A 19950-nucleotide genomic window follows, 5' to 3' on the forward strand; every position below is an offset into this window, starting at 1 on the left:
CCTCCAGCTTTCCCCTGAGCTATCACCATGGAGCCCCAGCCACAGGTGGCCTCTGAGTCTTAAATGTGCCTGCCCTGAGAGTGAGCTGAAATACATTTGAAATTCTCTCAGCCAGACAGTAAGAAGAAACAGGAAATTTTAATTTCGGTAAATTGACTTCACCATGTATTCCAGATACTATTGTACCAGGTAGTCAGTATACAATTGAAACGAGAAAGGGAAAGTCCAGCCTGGCTCCTCTCAATCATATACAAGTAGAGTTGTGAAGAACATGGTCCTAGCAAACCTACAGGGCATATTACAGGACAGACTCGCTTGTTTTTTAGTTTCAATATTCATTTCTCTAGAAGAGAACTGGTACAGTATGAGTACCCTCAAAGTCCGCAAGCGTGAAATGGAGAACTCCTCATCCTAGCAAGTGACCCGAATAAAAACATACTTTCCAACAGAGACAAAGGGAGGGGGCAGGGAGGGAATGATAACCTGCCAATGTTTTGTGTACCCAAAGACAATGAGAACCCATGTTAGAACAGACAGGAGAAGCGGCAGGGCTATGGTCAGTCCTGACCTGTCTGACCTGGCCTCACTCATTCTTCCAGCTATGTGGAACGGGAGACCCCCTTTGCTGCACAGTTCTCCTTCTAACATTAGGACTTCTGAATTCCTGAACACTCCTAAAGACCTGTTGGGATGCAGACCTACTCTTCAGAATAGAGTTTACACTAAAGCAGCTCAGAATCTGGACTGTGCGAACCCCAAGTGTAAGGTAACAAGTCTTCTGCCACACAGAGTTGGAGTAGAGAAGGTGGGTGCCATTTTCAGACTACAGGTATCATAATACATTGCTGGAAATGAGTTATTTTGTTAAGCTCACAGTGAACTTACATGGCCTTGTTTGTTTGGAGACAAGTGAACCACTGGATCCTGCCGGATTAATCTCCCACTGGGGCTGTCTCGGAAAGCAGGCAGTACCTTTGATACTGCTGGGAGATGGCATGTAGGCTCTGGAACACAGCACAGGACATTATGGTACAGCTGCCACACGCAGACCTGCCACCCATCTCTCAGAGCTCACTGACCAGACAACTCTCGGCACTAGTGCAAGCTTGTTAGGAGTCTACACAGGAGATAGCATGTCAGAAACTAGGTGGTTGGCGGAGAAAGCTTGCAGCTGGTGACATGTCACATCATACACATTAGCACAGCCAAGTGCCACCAAACCAAAGACCATGAACAATGCAGCAAAGTTCAGAACTAATTGTTTCCTTGGGGGAAGTTCAGAATACATGGGTTAAACTCACGAATCAGTCACTACAGTGAGGCTAGCGTAGTTCAGTGTCGATTCCCTGGAAAGGTATGGATGCTATCACACGTTACTTACCGTCACACACTGGGAACTTTTTATCTGTGAATCATTCTGCTCAAGGACAGGAAGAATTGCATCCCTGAGGTCCTCTATAACTGTAAGCATGACACAACATACACACAGCAGCTACTTTACTTCAAATGATCATCTCCTTTCAGGATCCACACTGATGTTCAAGATGGGGTCCCCAAAACAGGAGACAGTGATTTACCCCAACTGCCTAGAGCTAACAACAGGAATTATGGACTTCTCCAACACCCTTCTTGACCTGCAGAGGACCAGGCAGCCTGTTCCAGGAGCAGTGAGGTAGAAACAAGCATCCATGGAGACCAGTGAGCCCGTGAATCCAGCTGAGACTGCCCACACTGTAAGGAAGAACTAGCTCCCAGCACACTGGTAGCAGGAATGGATGAGTCTGCCTAGCAGGTACCAGTTACATCCACACCAAGTGTGGGGAGGTCAACTCTATACATTACCGAGCCAGGGAACATCTAACATTTTTAATATATTTTCCCTGTGGTAACTGCCATGTATGTTCAACCTGAAGCCCACAGGACACACGAAACTAAGGATGGCTGTGAATACAATCAACAAAAAAAATTGTGAACTAACTGAAAACACTATGAGATTTACACACACACACTCAGACATGTGCACGCACATATGTTTTATTTTGCAGTAGGGCCTTACTATGCAACCCTGGCTGACCAGACTGGTCTTAAACACACAGATCCCCTTGCTTCTGCCTGTTAAGCAATGGGATTGAAGATGGGTGCCACCATGTCCAGCCACATCATTATAGGATTCTCCTTTCCTCCCTCCCTCCCTCCCTCCCTCCCTCCCTCCCTCCCTCCCTCCCTCCCTCCCTTCCTTCCTTTTCCTTTCTTTCTTTGTAGCCTGACTGTGTAGCTCTTTGAGTATGACTTTCACAGATAACCAAGTTTATTTCAATGCCAAAAGGTTGGACAGCCTGGACATCAACCAAGCCCTGGATTCCTTATGATATAACAATTAGGGAAGGCTAGCTTATTCTCCTGGAATTCTGGGATCCCCAAATTAATAATGTATTTTAGCATTATGAAACAGGATGTCACTCTGTAGCACAACTTGGCTTTTAAGTGATGGTATTCTCTTGACTCAGCCAACCCCCATATCCTAGCTTAGGATTAAAGGCATGATCAGCTAATAGATTTTGAGAGAAGAAAAGCCATCAATCACACATTTCACAGTATACTGAAGTCTTTCCAGGCAATCTCTAGGAGCACCTGACTATTAGTTTCATTTAAAGCTATATAGTGCCAGATGGATGAAACATTGTGCTCAAGAGATTGATTCAAATTCATACCGGCATCATAAACTGTGAGGAGTGAGATGCCACTACTCTGAAGTAGATGCAGGAGGAAGAAGACTGGAGAGCACGTCATGTTAGGGGATGTATGATGAACTGTGTGACTATCCTTCTGGTGCCCAGACACCTTCTGATTCCCAGTGGAAGTACCACACTGGGCATGGAAAGGCTTGCTGCAGCCTTGGCTAGAGTGTACACTGGGAGCCAGAAAAAGCCACTAAGGTAATGCTGCAGAGGAGCCTGCTCATGTATGACATTACTATCCCAACAGTACCAAAACATATGGATTAACGACATTCTGTCAAGAGCAGGGAAGCAGACAGAATATGCTTAGATTTTCAGAGTTGGGGTGGGTGGGATAATACTGGGGAGTGACAGATGGCTTCAATAACAAGGCACATTGGAATAAAGCACATCTTCAGGACCTAGGAATTACACTGTTCTTCTTCAATTTTCATTTATTTACTCGGGCACAGTCATTCACACAGGATAAACCCATCAACCTTCAGCAAACATAGGGTAGGTTTTCTTTGCCTTAAATGTTTGTTTCAGGCATGAAATGTGTATCTCTTAATCCCATGTTGATTGCAACACTTTCAGAAGATAGAAGAAAGACTGTGGGACGGAGGCACAGGATGACAGGATGCAGAGCCAGCCCAACAGCTCACAACCAAGTCTCTGATTATATGGGTTGGGTTGGCATCAAACTTGTGGTGAGTCTGTTAAAGTTTACACGGCCACAAGCAGTGTTCATGGTGCCACTATAGACATACTGATTTCTCCTCCACATAGGGCTGTGCACCAGAGACCTGAATGACAGCTCCCTACTGAACCCATTTCATCCTGCCGTTTTGTTCAGAAATTTTCTTAGCTGACAGCCCAAGAGTGGAGGGGAAACTTTCTTAAAATATCCATCAGGCAGGAGAGGGTTAGATAACCAAGATACAAATGTGACCAGACAAGAATTCAATCCCTTCCTGCCTTTACATTAAGAATAACAAACAATCTTCCCAGGCATAAGGAAAAACCAACCAATCAACCAACCCAAGCAGCAAGCAAGTAGGCAGGGAGAAAGAAGGGTACTGAGAAGTCAGGAGCTTCAGCACATTGGCCATTAAACATGAGCCCTGGTCACGCTGGCTGAAGTCTGGGGTCACTGAGAGCCCCTGTTCTTATTTGTTACTTTCACAAGTATGTGAAAGTCTAGCAGAGACCCATTCTCATGCATACTTGCTAACTGGGGCACCTTTTACAACACCATGCTTTGATGCTATCAAGAGGTCACCTTGCTCTGAAAGCACTTTTACATAAACCAAGTACATACCCATCTGGTCGGCAATGCTGTCCTCACTTCTTTGCCAGCTGGGTGTGGATTTCCCACTGCCACCAATATCTGACTGAGTGTTTTGCCTGTCGATGGAGGCTGGAGATCTTCGGCTCACCCCAAACCTGTGGTGATTCCCAAACAAAAGCAAGACACATCAGAATCTTTACCCACAAGGTGGAGTCCTGGTTCTGATGACAGGTATTTCCAGTTTCTGCTTGCATGTCTGTGCACGTAGACACAGCTCTCTATTCAGGAAGGTATGCTTATAATTGAAACCAAGTGTTAACTAGGGCAAGGAGCTTGCTAACAGAAGGCCCGGAGAGCAAGAAGCCCTGTCCACCAGCCCACATAGTCAAGTTCAGACTGCCGCTTAAAATCACTCATACTCTTCTTCTAAACAGTGCATCTATGGAGGGTTGCTTCTCTTAATTCAACAATGCACGAAATCATTAATTTACTCTTGGATAAATTATTTTCTGAGCAATGTACTCTATCATCTGAAAAACAAAGACAACTACCATTTATGGTATATGAAAGTCACTTTCTAATTATATGAATTTTAAGTTGCTACTGGGAAGGACAATTTGGAAGTAGGTAAGCTGGCATGTAAAATGATAAATATCCACTTTTAGAGAGAAATGCAGCTATTTAGTGAGCCAGTTTGATTCTCCTCGTGAAAAAACAGTGATGCTTGTTTTAACAAAATCATATTATCTCTATTAATATAGCACAAATACTGATATGAATTCTGAGATCACAAAGGGTCAGAGTATAGAATTCAAGTATTTATGTGGCTATTTACTATATTTTCCATGGTTATGGTGATGGTTTGAATAAAAATGGCCTGCATAGCCGACAGGGAGTGGTCCTATTAGGAGGGGTAGTCAGAATAGGTATTGGAGTAGGTGTGGCATTGCTGGAGGAAGTATGTGACTGGAGGCAGGCTTTGGGGTCTCAGATACTCGAGCAAGGCCCAGTGTACACTCTCTTCCTACACCTGCAGATTTGGATGTAGAGCTCTCTCTCTCTCTCTCAGCTCCTTCTCTAGCACCATGCATGCCTGCAAGCTGCCATGCTTTCCCACAATGACAATGGATTGAACCGCTGAAACTGTGAGTCAGCTCCAATGAAGTGTTTTTGAGTCGTCTTCGTGGTCATAGTGTCTCTTAACAGTTACTAATGAACTTCAGAAGAACTTAATAGATAACATAGCCCTCTATAGGTTCTGTATCAACTGCTGGCTGTGTTCTACCTGTGATGATTGACATATGGTCTGGACCTGCAAGAGCTATATTGGGAAGGGTAGGACTCTGGGAGTGAGAAAACATGGAGTTGAGTTGAAACTGGTGACCCAGTAGAACTAAACAAAATCCCCAAGCTCTGTCTCATTCTCTTTATACACAACATGGCAATTACATTGCAAAGCTCTAGGCAGCAAAATCTAGGCAAAAGACTTGGAAAATACAGAATGCCACAAAAATATTGGCTGTAGTAAAATTTGTGAAATTATCTTCCCAGTTGCTGTGGCAAATGCATCTTGGGTAGAAGCCCCCTTGTAAGGCTCACTGTGAAAAACGATCTTGTATATGCCTGTAGCCCAAGAAAGAACCCTTATTTATGAAACTAGCAGGGGAGAAGAATATTATCAAATCTGCTTTCTCTCCCCTAAGCAGTGAGAACCCTCACACTGACCCTTCGGCCCTATTCTAAATGTACACCAAAGGAAGGATTTTTCAAGATAGGGTAAGGATGCCAGTTAGACATGGATCCCAATATCACTCTTCCTTTTTGTAGCAGAGCAAACTAAAAGGTAACTTTCTCCATCCAAATTTAAAGGAGAACCATAAATACCAAGACACTTTAAATTCCGCCTTGAAAAGCATTTTTCTTCTTACATAGATGCTGTGTGTCAGAGAACCCACGAGAAACATCTTGTCATTGAGGGATTTAGATAAAAGGTCTAAATCCCACACTTGGCCTCATTTTAGAGGACCTTGTTGGAGATAAACTTGACATTTTGAGACACTGGTGGTATCTGAAAGCAGTTTAAAGCAATCACTGGGCTCACACAGGACATACTCAGTGGCCAGGCATACAGCCCCCCAAGCTGCCCATTTCTCTGCAGGAGGCTGGCACCTCTGAAACTTCTTCACAATGGGCTGGAACCTGTTCCTAGCTGCCATCACAGACAAGTTTAATTCTTCACTAGGGACAACTAGAAAATAATGTCTTAGTGAGTGGCATCAAAATGCATTTCTAAGACGAGAGAATAGTCTTATGCTGAGGTGAGGGAAGACATCAACACTGCACACTGTCCACGGAGAGTTACTGCTCTAATGGCGTGCATGCCTAACACTAACATATGCCCAGCAGAGCACACATAGTTCAACATCAACCTGAACACAACTGCTCTGGGTTAGGGTAATTTCAGGATCAAACTTCATGGGCAACAGCAAGACACACCAGTGAGCCAGACACCTCTTGCCTCATGGATGTGCACGAAACAGCTTTGTGTAGTGGTGCATGCCTTTAATCTAGCACTTGGAAGGGAGAAACAGGCAGATCCCTGAGCTTGAGGCCAGCCAGGACTATATAGAACTTGTCTTGAAAAACAATACAAAAAGAAACAACAAACACCAAAAATGACTTTCGTATATAGAAGGCAACACTTCATTGTTATTATTATTATTATTTTAAAAAGTTATCCCCAGGTGCAAAATGAATTATGTGATGTCTGCAATCCAAGGTGGGCTCACCAAAGATCGAAAACCTCTCAATATCATCCAGGATACAGGTTGGCTACTGCATGCCCAATGGAATAATCACCATTTTGTTAACAAAAACAGAGCATTAGGGGCATGGGACTTGTGGTTTTTAGCATCAAGTATAGCACTAATGTCTTCACTTGCTTTGCTGATATACATCTAGAGTGTATCACAGACAGGAAAAAAAACCTTTTTATTGTTAGCTCATTGATATTTAGTGCTATAATAATGATGAAGGTATGTTGACTTCTTCATTGTGAAGGCAAATCATACCATTTAAAATCCAATTTAAGTAAGAAATAATTAGTTGGACTTGTGGTGCGGTACAATAAGTGACTCACAACCCCTCTGCAGGAACTGATGGAGAAAAGCTAAACTTATTTGCTAGTCATCATTGAAGCAATTACAGTAAGACATATGCACTTCAAACAGGCTACTTTGGCGACAACACGGTGGAGAAGGCATACTGTAGAGCGCTTTTATCACCTACTTTCTGTTAATATAACATTCAGCACCACCACCAACATATTCCTATCCAACGGCTAAGAAAACCAGTGGAGGAACTGGAGGATGGCGCAGCAGTTAAGAGCACCAGCTGCTCTTCCAGAGGACTTGGGTTTGAGTCCCAGACCCACATGGCAGCTCATAACCATCCATGACTCTAGTTCCAGGGAGTCTGATGCCTTGTTCTGACCTCCAAGGGCCACAGGCACAAACGTGGTGCACATACATACATGCAAACAGAACACATATGGACATACAAATCAACCTTTTTAAAAGCTCAACTGGATACTAGTCTAGAGAAAAATAACCACTATGAGGATATTATCAGTAGCTTGCTAATTTTTGACATGGTTAAATCTCAGCAAAGTTACCAAATCATGTTTCCATCTGTAATCCGTCTTTGGGAACCTTGAATGGTTCAAGCTCTTTCTTGGGACCACCAGAAAAGACAACTTGGTTGTCTTGGTCTGTGTGAGGCAGCTTGTGTGTGTTATGCTATGCTTCTGTGCCCTTGGCTTCCAAGCCTCAGACATTCCCGTCCCCTCACCCCACAGTGGCCTTTAAAGTCAGGTGTAGTTCCCTCCCCTCTGACTTTGGTTTAGTTTTGTTTCCAGTGGCACTGGATACATAACGAAGAGCCTCAGGCTAGGTGAGTGCTCATATCCGAGCTACAGCCTCAGCCTGACAAATGGTTACTTTTGGGCACTTAGAGGATTAAAAAGAAAACAGCAGCTGGGCAGTGGTGGCACAAACCTTTAGTCCCAGCACTCAGGAGGCAGAGGCAGGTGGATCTCTGTGAGTTTGAGGCCAGTCTGGTCTACAGAGTGAGTTCCAGGACAGTCAAGGCTACACAGAGAAACCTTGTCTTGCAAAACCAAGTAACAACAAAAAGCAAACCAATAAAATACAGGCATCTTATTAGACAACTTCAAGCTCAGGGTGTGGTTATCATTTTCTCTATCAGCAGCAATATGACTCCAGTGCAGGCAGTGCTTTGCTGAGTTCACTTTGGAGGAAGTATTAGGAAGTGACAAAACCCTTCCAGAGATACTAACAATCCATGCGATGAGAAGCTGATGCTGTTTGACTTCGCTGCTGCACCGACTACAGACTGATCGTCTTATTCAGAAGTGGCTTGACCTAGCCATTGGACATTCCTCTATCCATCTTCTCTGCTGGCTGCATGGAGCTTTATGAGGCCTGTCTGAATGGGTATCATTTTACATGTCTGGACACAGAGAAGAACACTGATGATAGACCACTCTCCAGGGGGACAAATGGCATACCTACCCTTCGGGCATGGATTTTTGTCTGTAGGTGCCACCCCCAGAGCCAGTCTCACTGGATGAAGACAGGTTGCTGGGGGAGTTACGGCACTGGGATCTTGCCAAAGCCATGGATGAGACTGTCACATAGATGTCTGAGCCAGGAGACAGCCTGTAAGTGTGAAGTGAAAACATGAAGTCAACAACTCAGAGAAAAACCGCAAGGCAGTGCATGGCAGAAGACATCATATAAACACCAAAAAGGCAGTGGCCTCGTGGAAACGTGAGAATAATGGAAGTCCATAAGAGAAACCTCCGGCTAATACTGTTCCTGAGGGGATAGCTGGAAAACTGCCTAAAAGGGGGTGGAACCTATAAATAAAATTATAGGTGGAAAGACCTAGAAATATACATGCTTCCAAAGCTGCCAGATTCAGTCAGGTGAAGTGCTATACAGTCTCCACGTTGGCAGAACGGAGGATAAGTGCACCCCAGTGACATTAACCAGCAGTTAATTCCAGTTTCTCACACGCCCACCTCATGGCCACTGCAAGAGCACATTCTTCAAGTGCCTCTTTGCTTTCCTATCTCATTACTCAAAGCTTGCAATGTTCAGGCTCTGCCTACTAGTTTTTATAATTTTGGTTGACAGTAGCTCACACTAAGAAATTCCGTATGAAAACACATTCCCAGAATTGCATTTGTAGATTTTCACAGCGGAGATATGCTGTGTTTTGGCCCTGGCATATTGGCTAGCTGACTATCAAGGTAAAGGCTGGAACTTTGTAGGCAGGGTAGACAGTATCACCCAACCTTCTCTATTTTCCATTCTAGTTGGCAACAGGATAGTCATTGCCATGTGTATGTGTTGACAACTGTGACCAGGCTTAGTAACAAAGCAACCTCATTTCAAAAGTGAACACCTGAAGATGCCTGGACTATGCCAGTAGGGTGAATTGATTCCATGGGATGGTTGAGGAAGTGGGTTCTAAGTAATTCATCCCAGGTCATAATAGGCCAGGTGAAGTCTATTTCGTGTGAGCAGCTGTCCACTAGTGAGACAGTTGGTATGGGTTTGGCATGGTCAACAGACGTCTAAAATGAAGCCATTCAGTTCTAAGCAGAGTTGAAACTCTGGACCAGAGCCTGGCTGATGGAATAATGCCATTTCTACAGTGAGTCTACAGATGGGGAAGGAATTTCACTCAGAAGGTGGCAGAAGGGCTAACAGAACCACACCGAGATGCTTTTCTAGTGGAGACAGAAAGGACAGCTGCTAGGTGCCTAACTCCAATTTTTTTTTTCCAATTTTATCTATGAGGCATACCTGAGTTCTCTCTGGCTGTCTCCTAGACGTGATTCCTAAATCCTCTCCTAATTCAAATCAAGCCTTTTCAAAAGGAACAGCTTTCTCCCTGTGCCACAAATGGAACCATCGTCCTCTACTTGTTATATCGAGCTAAGCATCTTGGAACCATGTTTCCCTTTCTCTCTCCCATCTCCCAGATTTAACTGTTCCAATTATGCCGCATATTTGTGTACTACACAGACTGTGCCCTAGCATCCTCAGTACTGGTCTTGAAAAACCAAAGGCTCAATCTGGGCTCCACCATGCCTGCCCTCTGACCTCTTTCACCCAAATGGTCTCTGACTTCCAGGCTCCATCCATTCCATCCCCCCAGGAGCTCCTAGCAACACTCTTCCACCATGTCAACCATTGCTAGAAGTTACTCCAAAGTTTCCCTTTGTCTACATGATAGAAGACCAAAGCCTGCCCCTGTCATCATCTTCAAGGCCTCAAACCATCTGACCACTCTCCCCTCCATGCCCCTGTGTCTTGGGCTGTGGATAGGTGGGCCAGGATTCAGAGAGCCACTATACTCCCACTTTCACTCATCTGCTGTCATCTAGAATGCCTCCCTGTCTTCCTACTAACCCCAATTCCGATATTCTAACTGAATATACAGAGCAGAACCTCTTCACGCCCCATAGTGTACTCTGTGTACTATCATGGCATACTAGTTTTGTGTTTATGTGTCTCCCCACAACACTCTGTCCCAATGGCACAGGACTGAGCCTTACTTATCTTTATTTTATGTGTATGACTATTTTGGCTGTATGTACACAGATACACCACATATATACCTGGTACTGTAAAGGCCAGAAGAGAGTATTAGATTCCTGGAACTAAGAGTTACAGAGGTTATGAGCCACTGAACTTGAATCCTCTGTAAGAGCAGCAAGTACTCTTATTACTCACTGAGCTACTCCCCACTTTCTACCCCTGCCCCACCCAGGGGTTCTTGAAAGTGTTGGCTTTTAGAATTTGCAATTTGCTTAAAGCAATTATAACCAAATCAGTGTGCTTTCTTAACTGTGGAAACAGGAATGGAGTGTGGGGACTAAGATTACAGCAGAAAGCCATTGATGTCACAGATGGAGAGAGAACTACTGAGGATGCTGCTCTAAGTGTGAACAAGGACAAGCAGAACACTGGAGACTGTGATGGAAAGCGAGACCAGGCCCCCTCTAAGCATCTTCCACCACATCACAAGCCATACTCCTGGTGGTCAACGACTAACCCCCACAGGGTTTTCCATACATATGGGAGGGGCTGAGAGCACTGTCCTCATAGGGGCCACTCAGACACTTGCTCTGTATTACACCCCCTTTGCAGAGTAAGATTTGTGGCATCTCCTTCTGGCATCAACCATTGTGATATTACCACACAGACCTTAATGAGGATGTCAGGGTCCAGTGTGTGTCTGTAGGTAGCTGTGTACTTAGTAATTAGAGAAACCTAGATCAACCCTATCTAGGATACTTTTTTTGTTGTTTAGAATCACCTTTATTTTATTTTATGTGTATGAGTGTTTATAAGTATGTCTATGAGCCTTATGCATGCAGTGCCCATACAGGTCAGAAGAGGGCATCAGATCCCCTGGAACTGAAGTTACAGATACTTTTGAGCCAACTTGTGGGTGCTGGAAACCAAATCAGGTTCTCTGAAAGAGCATCCAGTGCTCTTAACCACTGAGTCATCTCTCCAAAACCCAATACTGTGTTTTGATAGGAGGATGATCAAGACATATCTGGGTACCAAAAATTTTAAAAAAAAAAAGGTTGTTCATATATTGCGTTCTCCTAAGTATGCTCTTAGATGTCTCACAATTCATTCAGATATAACCAGGACTAGAATGGGGGAGGAAGAGGAAAGAGCAAGTTACAAACAAAAAACTGAGTAAGAATTACGGAACAAACAGATCTAAAGTAGGATGATGCCCCCAGAGTCTGCCTTCCTGTCACTGAAAAGAGGAAGAAATGCTATAGAACTTTTATCTTTGGCCTTAGAACTTGCTTTCTGTAGCCTGTTCTCCAAAACATACATTAAACTACAACACTCCAAGCTCATTCTTAATACCAGCTCTTTCACTTGGCAAATGTATCAGAATTCTATTTAGTTACTAGAGTTAGCCCCAAATGAAAAAACAGCATTCCAGAAGGCTGGCATTCACTCCACCTCTCTTCTGCATCTATGGAACTCAATGGTGGCTTTGTTTTCTAACTGTTCACACACAGAGGACATGCACAGAACAGCTGAAGCAAAGCCATCCCAGTGTGTTTACATCTCCAAATACATGAATGCCAGGCAAAGAAAATGTAGAATCTGCTTTATCCTTGTAATGTACAACTCTGTGGTTTACAATACCATGACTCTGATGCTATCATACCAATATTTAAGAGACCTGCTCAGGAGCAGAAGGTGTGACTGTCTGGATGCCAGCAGTCTCTGCAGAGCTGGAGGCTAGCTGTTACTGGGCACTGTGCTGCTCTGAAGGTGCTCTCTGAAAAGGGTAGCAGTCTCTTCTCATGAGCTCTCAGCACAACTGACCTCCCCGACCTGTGCTGGGCCCTCACAGCCTAAGCACACCTGTTTTAGGAACTGCTATGCCCAGTATCCTAGAACAAGGTCACAGTGCCTTTTCCTCCAAAATAATCCAGTTCTTCCTGCTTTGTTCTGTTTTAAAGGAACCAAAACATAGAATATTAATAATCACATAGGTATAGAGAATGAAGATTAACTACTTTTCAACTGCTATGAAATTTATAATCTCACACAAAAAAAAATAACAAACTTGGGGGTATGTGTGGGTAAGGCCAGAGAAAAACACTGGGTGTTGCTCTTCAGGTATTGATCCAATACTTATTTACTTAATTTGAGAGAGGGTCTTTCACTGGCTGCTGGGGGTAACACCAATAGTCTTACCAGCTAGGAAATCTGTGACCTGCAATAATGACAAGTGTTGCAAGATATGCCTATGGGTGTAATAGTGGCATAAATGTTATTGGGGTAACCAACTACTTTCTGGATGGATTTAAAGCCTGCTCCATAGGAGGCAACACATGCCTGGTATTGTAATCTAGCTAAGAACCCATGGTTAAACCTACTATTATTTTGCTAAATGGACACAGTATCAAACTGCCCTCTAAATCCCTATCTCTACCCTCAGATCAATGCAGTTCTCAGATCTCATCAAAGAAGTTTCTCTGTGCAGTAGGCAGTGGTTAATACAGAAACTTATAACTGGTCAAAGGAAAAAGTGACTATGGAGCATTCAGTCACAAATGGAACATCTATATCAAACTCCCTCCTCAAGGCTCAAGATCACTGCAGAAGGGGTAGAGAGATTATGAGAGTCAGAGGTCAGGGAGGAACAGAGTGAAATAATGTCTTCTGGACATAATAGGATAGCTGTACTCATGAACTCAGAGCAGCTGTGGATGTCCGTACAAGACCTGCACAAGATCAAGCCAGTTAACATACTAGCATGGAGGGAGGAGAAATTCATAAGCTCCTATTCCTGAGTGTGTTGGTTTGAATGAGAATAACACCCATAGGCTACTGTTTTAATACTTGGTCCCCAGTTGGTGGAACTGTTTGGGAAGGATTAGGAGTTGTGGTCTTGTTGGAAAAAGTATGTAACTTAGGGGTGGGTTTTGAGGTTTCAAAAGCCCAGAATTTTTCCCAGTTAGTTCTCTTTCTTCTGTCTCCATCCCCACCCCACAAACACTGCTTCCTGCTTGTGGATCAGATATAAGTCTCAGCTACTACTTCAGTGACATGCCTGCCCTCTCTGACATCATGCTCTCTGCCATGATGGAACTTTAAGCTCCTAATCAAATGCTTTCTTTTATAAATTGCCTTGATCCAGTTTACAAGATCAACTCAAGAAAATCAGTAGCCCTAATATATACAGACGATAAAAGGGCTGAGAAAGAAATCAGAGAAACATCACCCACTACAATTGCCACAAACAACATAAAATACCTTGGGATAACGCTAACCAAACAAGTGAAAAACCTGTATCTCAAGAACTTTGAGTCTTTAAAGAAAGAAATTAAAGAAGCCCTGAGAAAATGGAAAGATCTCCCATGCTCTTGGATAAATAGGATCGATGTAGTAAAAATGGCAATCCTGCCAAAAGAAGTCTACAGATTCAATGCAATCCCCATTAAAATACCAGCACAACTCTTCACAGACCTTGAAAGAACAATAATCAATTTTGTATGGAAAAACAAAAGACCCAGGATAGCCAAGACAACCTTACTCAACAAAGAAACATCTGGAGGCATCACCATCTCTGACTTCAACCTCTATTATAGAGCTGAAGTCCTGGAAACAGTTTGGTATTGGCACAAAAATAGACAGGTAGACCAATGGAATTGAATTGAACACCCTGATTATTAACCCATACATGTATGAACATCTGATCTTCGACAAAGAAGCTAAAAATATACATTGGAAAAAAGAAAGCATCTTCAACAAATGGTGCTGGCATAGATCCATGTCTATCACCATGCACAAAACTTAAGTCCAAATGGATCAAAGACCTCAACATAAATCCAGCCACACTGAACCTCTTAGAAGAGAAAGTGGGTGGTACCCTCGAATGAATTGGTACAGGAGACAGCTTCCTGAACATAACACCAGTAGCACAGTCAGTGAGGTCATAGGACCTCCTGAAACTGAGAAGCTTCTGTAAGGCAAAGGACACAGTAATCAAGACAAAAAGGCAGCCCACAGAATGGGAAAAGATATTCACTAACCCCATATTTGACCAAGGGCTGGCCTCCAAAATTTACAAAGAATAGAAGAAGCAAGTCTCCAAAACACCAAAGGATCCAATTAAAAAGTGGGCTACAGAACTAAATAGAGAATTCCCAATAGAGGAGTCAAAAATGACTGAGAGGCACTTGAGAAAGTGCTCAACATCCTTAGCCATCCGGGAAATGCAAATCAAAACAACTCTGAGATACCATCTTACTCCTGTCAGAATGGCTAAAATCAAAAACACCAACGACAATTTATGCTGGAGAGGTTGTGGTGAAAGGGGAACACTCCTCCACTGCTGGTGGGAGTGCCAATTTGTACAGCCACTTTGGAAATCAGTATGGAGATTCATCAGGAAAATGGGAATCAGTCTACCACAAGACCCAGCAACTCCACTCTTAGGCATATAGCCAAAAGATGTCCATTCATACAACAAGGATGCCTGTTCCACTATGTTCATAGCAGCATTATTTGTAATAGCCAGAACTTGGAAGCAACCTAGATGCCCCTCAACTGAAGAGTGAATAGAGAAAATGTGGTACATTTACACAATGGAGTACTATTCAGCAGAAAAAAAACAATGGAATCCTGAAATTTGCAGGCAAATGGATGGCACTAGAAGAAACCATCCTGAGTGAGGTAACCCAGTCACAAAAATAGAAACATGGCATGTACTCTCTCATATATGGAGAGTGCCAGCCTACAATCCCATGGCCAGAGAGTCTGGGAAACAGAACCCTTATTCAATGGCTGATGGAAGCAGAGGCAGACTCCCACAACTAAACACTGAGCTGAACTCAAGGAATCCAGTGATAGAGAGGGAGGATTGATGAGCAAAGGGGTTAAGACTGGGCTGGTTTAACCCCCAGAAACAGCTGACCTGACAAGGATTAGCTCTTGAATCCCAGACTGATGGCTGTGAATCCAGCATGGGACTGATCAAGGCCCCCTGAATGTGGGTGTCAGTGAGGAGGCCTAAGTAATCTATTGGGCCTTGGGTAGTAGATCAGTATTTATCCCAGGTATACAAATGGACTTTGGGTGCCCATCCCACAATGAGAGATGCACTCTCACCCTGGACTCTCGGGTCTGGGCCCTGTCCTGGATGAAATGACAGACTATGGACACTCCCATGGAGGGCCTCACCCTCCCTGGGGAAATTGGGGGAGTTGGTGGGAGGGCATGGGAGGAGGGAAGGGAAAGGGAGAGGGACCTGGAATTGACATGTGAAGCAACCTTTTTTCTAATTTAAATTTAAATTAAAAAAAGCCTAGAGGCAAAAAGTAAATAGGATAATTTAAGAAAAGCCAGCTAGAAATAAGGCAAGAGATATTAAAGCAAAGCAAAATAATCAATAATCAAACCATTTTTTTTCTTGAAAAAAATTTAAAAAAATGAAACTCTACTTAAGGCCTTACTTACTATTTAAATATTGAACACTTCCACACACACACACACATATATTTGTAAATTAAATATATTATTTATAACATCATTTATATTGTTTACATATTATATATAATATATAACATACATGAATTACTTTTGTGAAATCTATATATACAGAATGCCACAAATTTGAAACTCTTATGTGCAAATGTGAATAAATTACCTTTGTTAGCTTGTTCATACTTTGCCAATTCCTGTTACTACTGAATTATTCTGTTTTATTAAAAATATTAATTCTATATAAAAATAAATAAATAAATTGTCTTGATCATGGTATCTCTTCACAGCAACGGAAAAGTAACTAGGATACTGAGGAAATATAGACAGTTGATGATTTCTGGAGGAGGGAGAGTCAGTTTCCCCCAAGAGTATGGTCCCTGGTAGGTGGACCACACTCCACTGGATTGTCTCCCATCACAAAGTCTACAGGAAGCATAAATTGAACTTGATATGTTCTTTAAAAAATAAAAAAATTTAAAAAGAGGACATGAAGTTTAAGGGGAGGAATCTGGGAGGAGCTGGGGTAGGGGAAGGATGACTATGATCAAATGCACTGTGTGAAATTTTCAAAGGCTAAAATTATACTAAAGAAAATTACCCAACCTAGTCCAAGATATACAATAAAATAACCCATGCCTATCATTGCCCATGGATCAACCCAAAACAGGCCTACAGTCAGTGTGCACAGCAGTGACGTTTAAGACCTACTGTTCCAGACAGTGATTGATTACAGTTTACCAAACCATCAGTAAGGACTTCTTGGTGCCCAAGTAGTCAGTCAGTGGTAAGATAGTTTCCTGGGTATTAAGGATTAATTACACTTCTATTTCCTTCTTTTTACTCCTAAGTGACAATACTGCCTAGATGCATCCACAGAGACAAGGCCCTCTGTCACCCCAGCGCAAGCGTGGACTGATGGTAAGAACAATCAAGAGAGTTTCAAACAGCAGCTGTGACTGACAAATTAGATACCCGAGTCCACAATTAAGCACAGCATTTTGCCACAACTTAGCAATTACAATGCTGTCTACTCAGGGAGCAGGACCAAGTTATCTGTCCTCATCAGTATACATACCAACCAGGACTCTTCCAGAATGATGTAGAAAGAATTCTGTAGAATGCCCGTCGTCTTACCCAGCAGCTTCTGCACAGACTGTACTCACATTCAAGCGACCTGTTGACCTCTTTCATGTTTTCCTACTCTGTGCTCTGTTAAGAGCTACTGCTGGCCCCAACACCTCAGCCCATCAGCTATTCAGCCAGGGCCTGGAAGTCTTGCTTTCACGAGCCTCCTACAAAGCTCACTTCAAATGAGGCAGAATGCTCAGACACAGCTGTGAGCATTCACAGTCAGGCACACACCCTGGGTGCCTCTTAAAAGAATCAACTTTACACCTAACGGTGATTGGGGGGGAAACAAAAGTAATTGTAGGCAGAACCAGTCACTTAACTTGTGGGACCCAGCATATAATGAAAATATAGGGTTCCCCTGTTCCAACTGTATTCCAAATTTCCAAAGCCAATATTCCAAAGACAATAGCAGAGCATGGACTTGTTGGTTTAAGTGTGGGGCCTGAAGCTGACCTCCACTCCAGTGAATGTGACCTGAGCCCATTCGGTACATTAACACGGACTCATTTTGCTAATTTCTGCTGAGTGGTTGTGGATTTTACTCATGCAGCATGCTGGCTGAGAGGCAGACTCTGGAGTTAGAAGGTTCAATGTCAATCTCAGCTTCACGATAACCAGGTGTGACTTTAAACAACCTCTCTCTCAGTCACTGTGTGCCCTCACCCACGGAGTATTAGACACATCCAGCTGGGCTAATGAGGGATTAACCAAGAAGACTCTGAGGTGGCCCAAGGCTGGTAAAGATGAACTTAATGGTCAGCTACAATCTTAGGTGATACCCAGGAAAGATGTGAGGTCGGAAGGGAAGAGGAGGGTGCCTGAGGCTCATTACCAGTCAGATCTAGTTAGGAACACCAGGAAGAGGAAGCTTAGATGAAGACAATGATGTGGGCCGTGACATGGGAAGCTGGGTCAGTCAGAAGGACCATTTACATATGGAAGGGAGAGAGGATGCCGTCCATGATGGCAGGTTGGGATGGGGAAACCACAGGGGAAGCACGTGCCACCTGACAGTTCTCCAAATGCAGCTGACCTGAAATTTACAACCACCTTGTAGGCCCATTTACTTTGCAGGGACGGACGCTGCAGCATTTCTCATGGTTTCTGCTGGCGCTCAGGCCACCAGGGCTGTTTCCAGCACGGCACACAACCTGCATTAACCATGACCCTGCCAGTCAAGACTACACCTCGTTCCTGGGAACACACTAGCCCCAATACATGGCTACTGAAGTAAGGTGGAGGACAGATTCACCAGTTACACCTCACAGTGCCCAGTTTGCACAGGCTGCACCGCTGGTGCCTTGGTTTCCAGGCAGAAAGCTTAATACCACAGGTGGCTGTCAGGGAGGAAGGTGCTCTGAGCAGTTCAGAAGCCTGGGCCCGACACCACACTGGAGCATTTGCTAGTCGTTCCCTGGGCTATCCTGGAGAACACATAGAGTGGGCTGGGAGGCTTGCCAAGCCCATGCTGTTGTGTCATTTTTGGAATGCCTGAGTAGCAATCATCCTTGGAATATCATCTAACATTGTGGAGCTGCGAATCACATCAATTCAAGTCCCAAAGCAGACGCCAGCACACCCTAGCTCCCATGCAGTGTGGAAGAGAAGCTTGTATCCAGTGCTTGTGAGCCACACCCAGCCTTCTGCTTTTCTACTTTATCTTGAAGACAAACCCAACACCAGAACTAGGTTTAATCATGTAAGAGATTCAGTCAAGAATTTGTGTTTCAAGTGGAGTGAAATACAAACTTAGACAAGTTTTATCAGGATATATGTTAAAATAAGAGTCTGCCAAATGGAACAGACAGTAGCCAAAGCAGTTATATCCAATACAGCTTTAATGCCACAGTTTTAGCATACAAAAGGCATTTTTCTTTATCATTTGATTTTTTTTTATAAAAGATCCTTTTGTTTTCTTCCAAATTAATGTATATTCTGTTATTCACTGGGAACTCATTAGATGTCACGGTGTGTGTTGGTTCTTTGACTATAATGATGAACAAGACAGGCTAAGTTGGAACCTTAGACAAATAGGATTAAGATAAATACATCAAATTCTGTGAGCAAATCTGATTATCTCACCATTCCCAAAAGGAGCAATTAAGGCAGAGACAGGAAAAGAAAGTACTAGAGAAATTCAAAGTGACTTTTCAGAAACAGAAGGGAGTCAAGCTGTGAGAAATGTAAGGGACCAGGCTGGGCTTGACTGTGCACTGAGCAGAACATGATACTTTTTAAGGGGGCAGAGTCCAGTGTCATTTACAGGTCAGAAGTGGGGAGGGAAGGAGGGAGGGAAGAAGGGGTGGGGGGGGGGAAGGGGGCTGCAGGGGAGACAGGGAGAGAGACACCAGACACAGAGAGGGAAGTGGTGAGGCCCAGCTGACTTTCAGGGATGTCAACAACCAAGCTAGGGAGGCTGACTTGATCTTGAGGACTGTAGAAGCATGTGTGTCAGTAGAGGCTTAGCTCCAGGCACAACTCCATTTGTATCACATGACTCCGCTGGCAGGAGGCTGCTCCTCAGAACTGGAGGCTTCTGACAACAATCTAGACTTTTAAAAAGTAGCATCAAGTATGAGCCCTCATGCTAAGAAGGAAGAAGCTTAAAAACAAAGGAAAAACTCAAGGAGTGATGGGGGAAGTCCTGTGTATATGTCAATAAAACACTTTTGGCCAATAGGGA

The 19950-nt window shown here is 43.6% G+C and overlaps 1 protein-coding gene across 9 annotated transcripts in view; it reads right to left on the bottom strand.

Annotated features, from left to right (window-relative positions):
• Sipa1l1 (signal induced proliferation associated 1 like 1) overlaps positions 1-19950 on the bottom strand; it is a 284590-nt gene that overhangs the window by 29619 nt on the left and 235021 nt on the right. For all 9 annotated transcript variants that reach the window (XM_040742801.1, XM_040742806.1, XM_040742805.1 and 6 more), the window contains 3 exons: positions 8601-8747; positions 4039-4163; positions 886-1004 (listed from right to left, as the gene is read on the bottom strand). In XM_040742801.1, coding sequence (XP_040598735.1) covers positions 886-1004; positions 4039-4163; positions 8601-8747 — 391 coding nt within the window. The remainder of the gene's footprint in view (positions 1-885; positions 1005-4038; positions 4164-8600; positions 8748-19950) is intronic.

Source organism: Mesocricetus auratus, unplaced genomic scaffold (genome assembly GCF_017639785.1).
Source record: "Mesocricetus auratus isolate SY011 unplaced genomic scaffold, BCM_Maur_2.0 Super-Scaffold_15014, whole genome shotgun sequence".
NCBI classification, from domain to species: domain Eukaryota; kingdom Metazoa; phylum Chordata; class Mammalia; order Rodentia; family Cricetidae; genus Mesocricetus; species Mesocricetus auratus.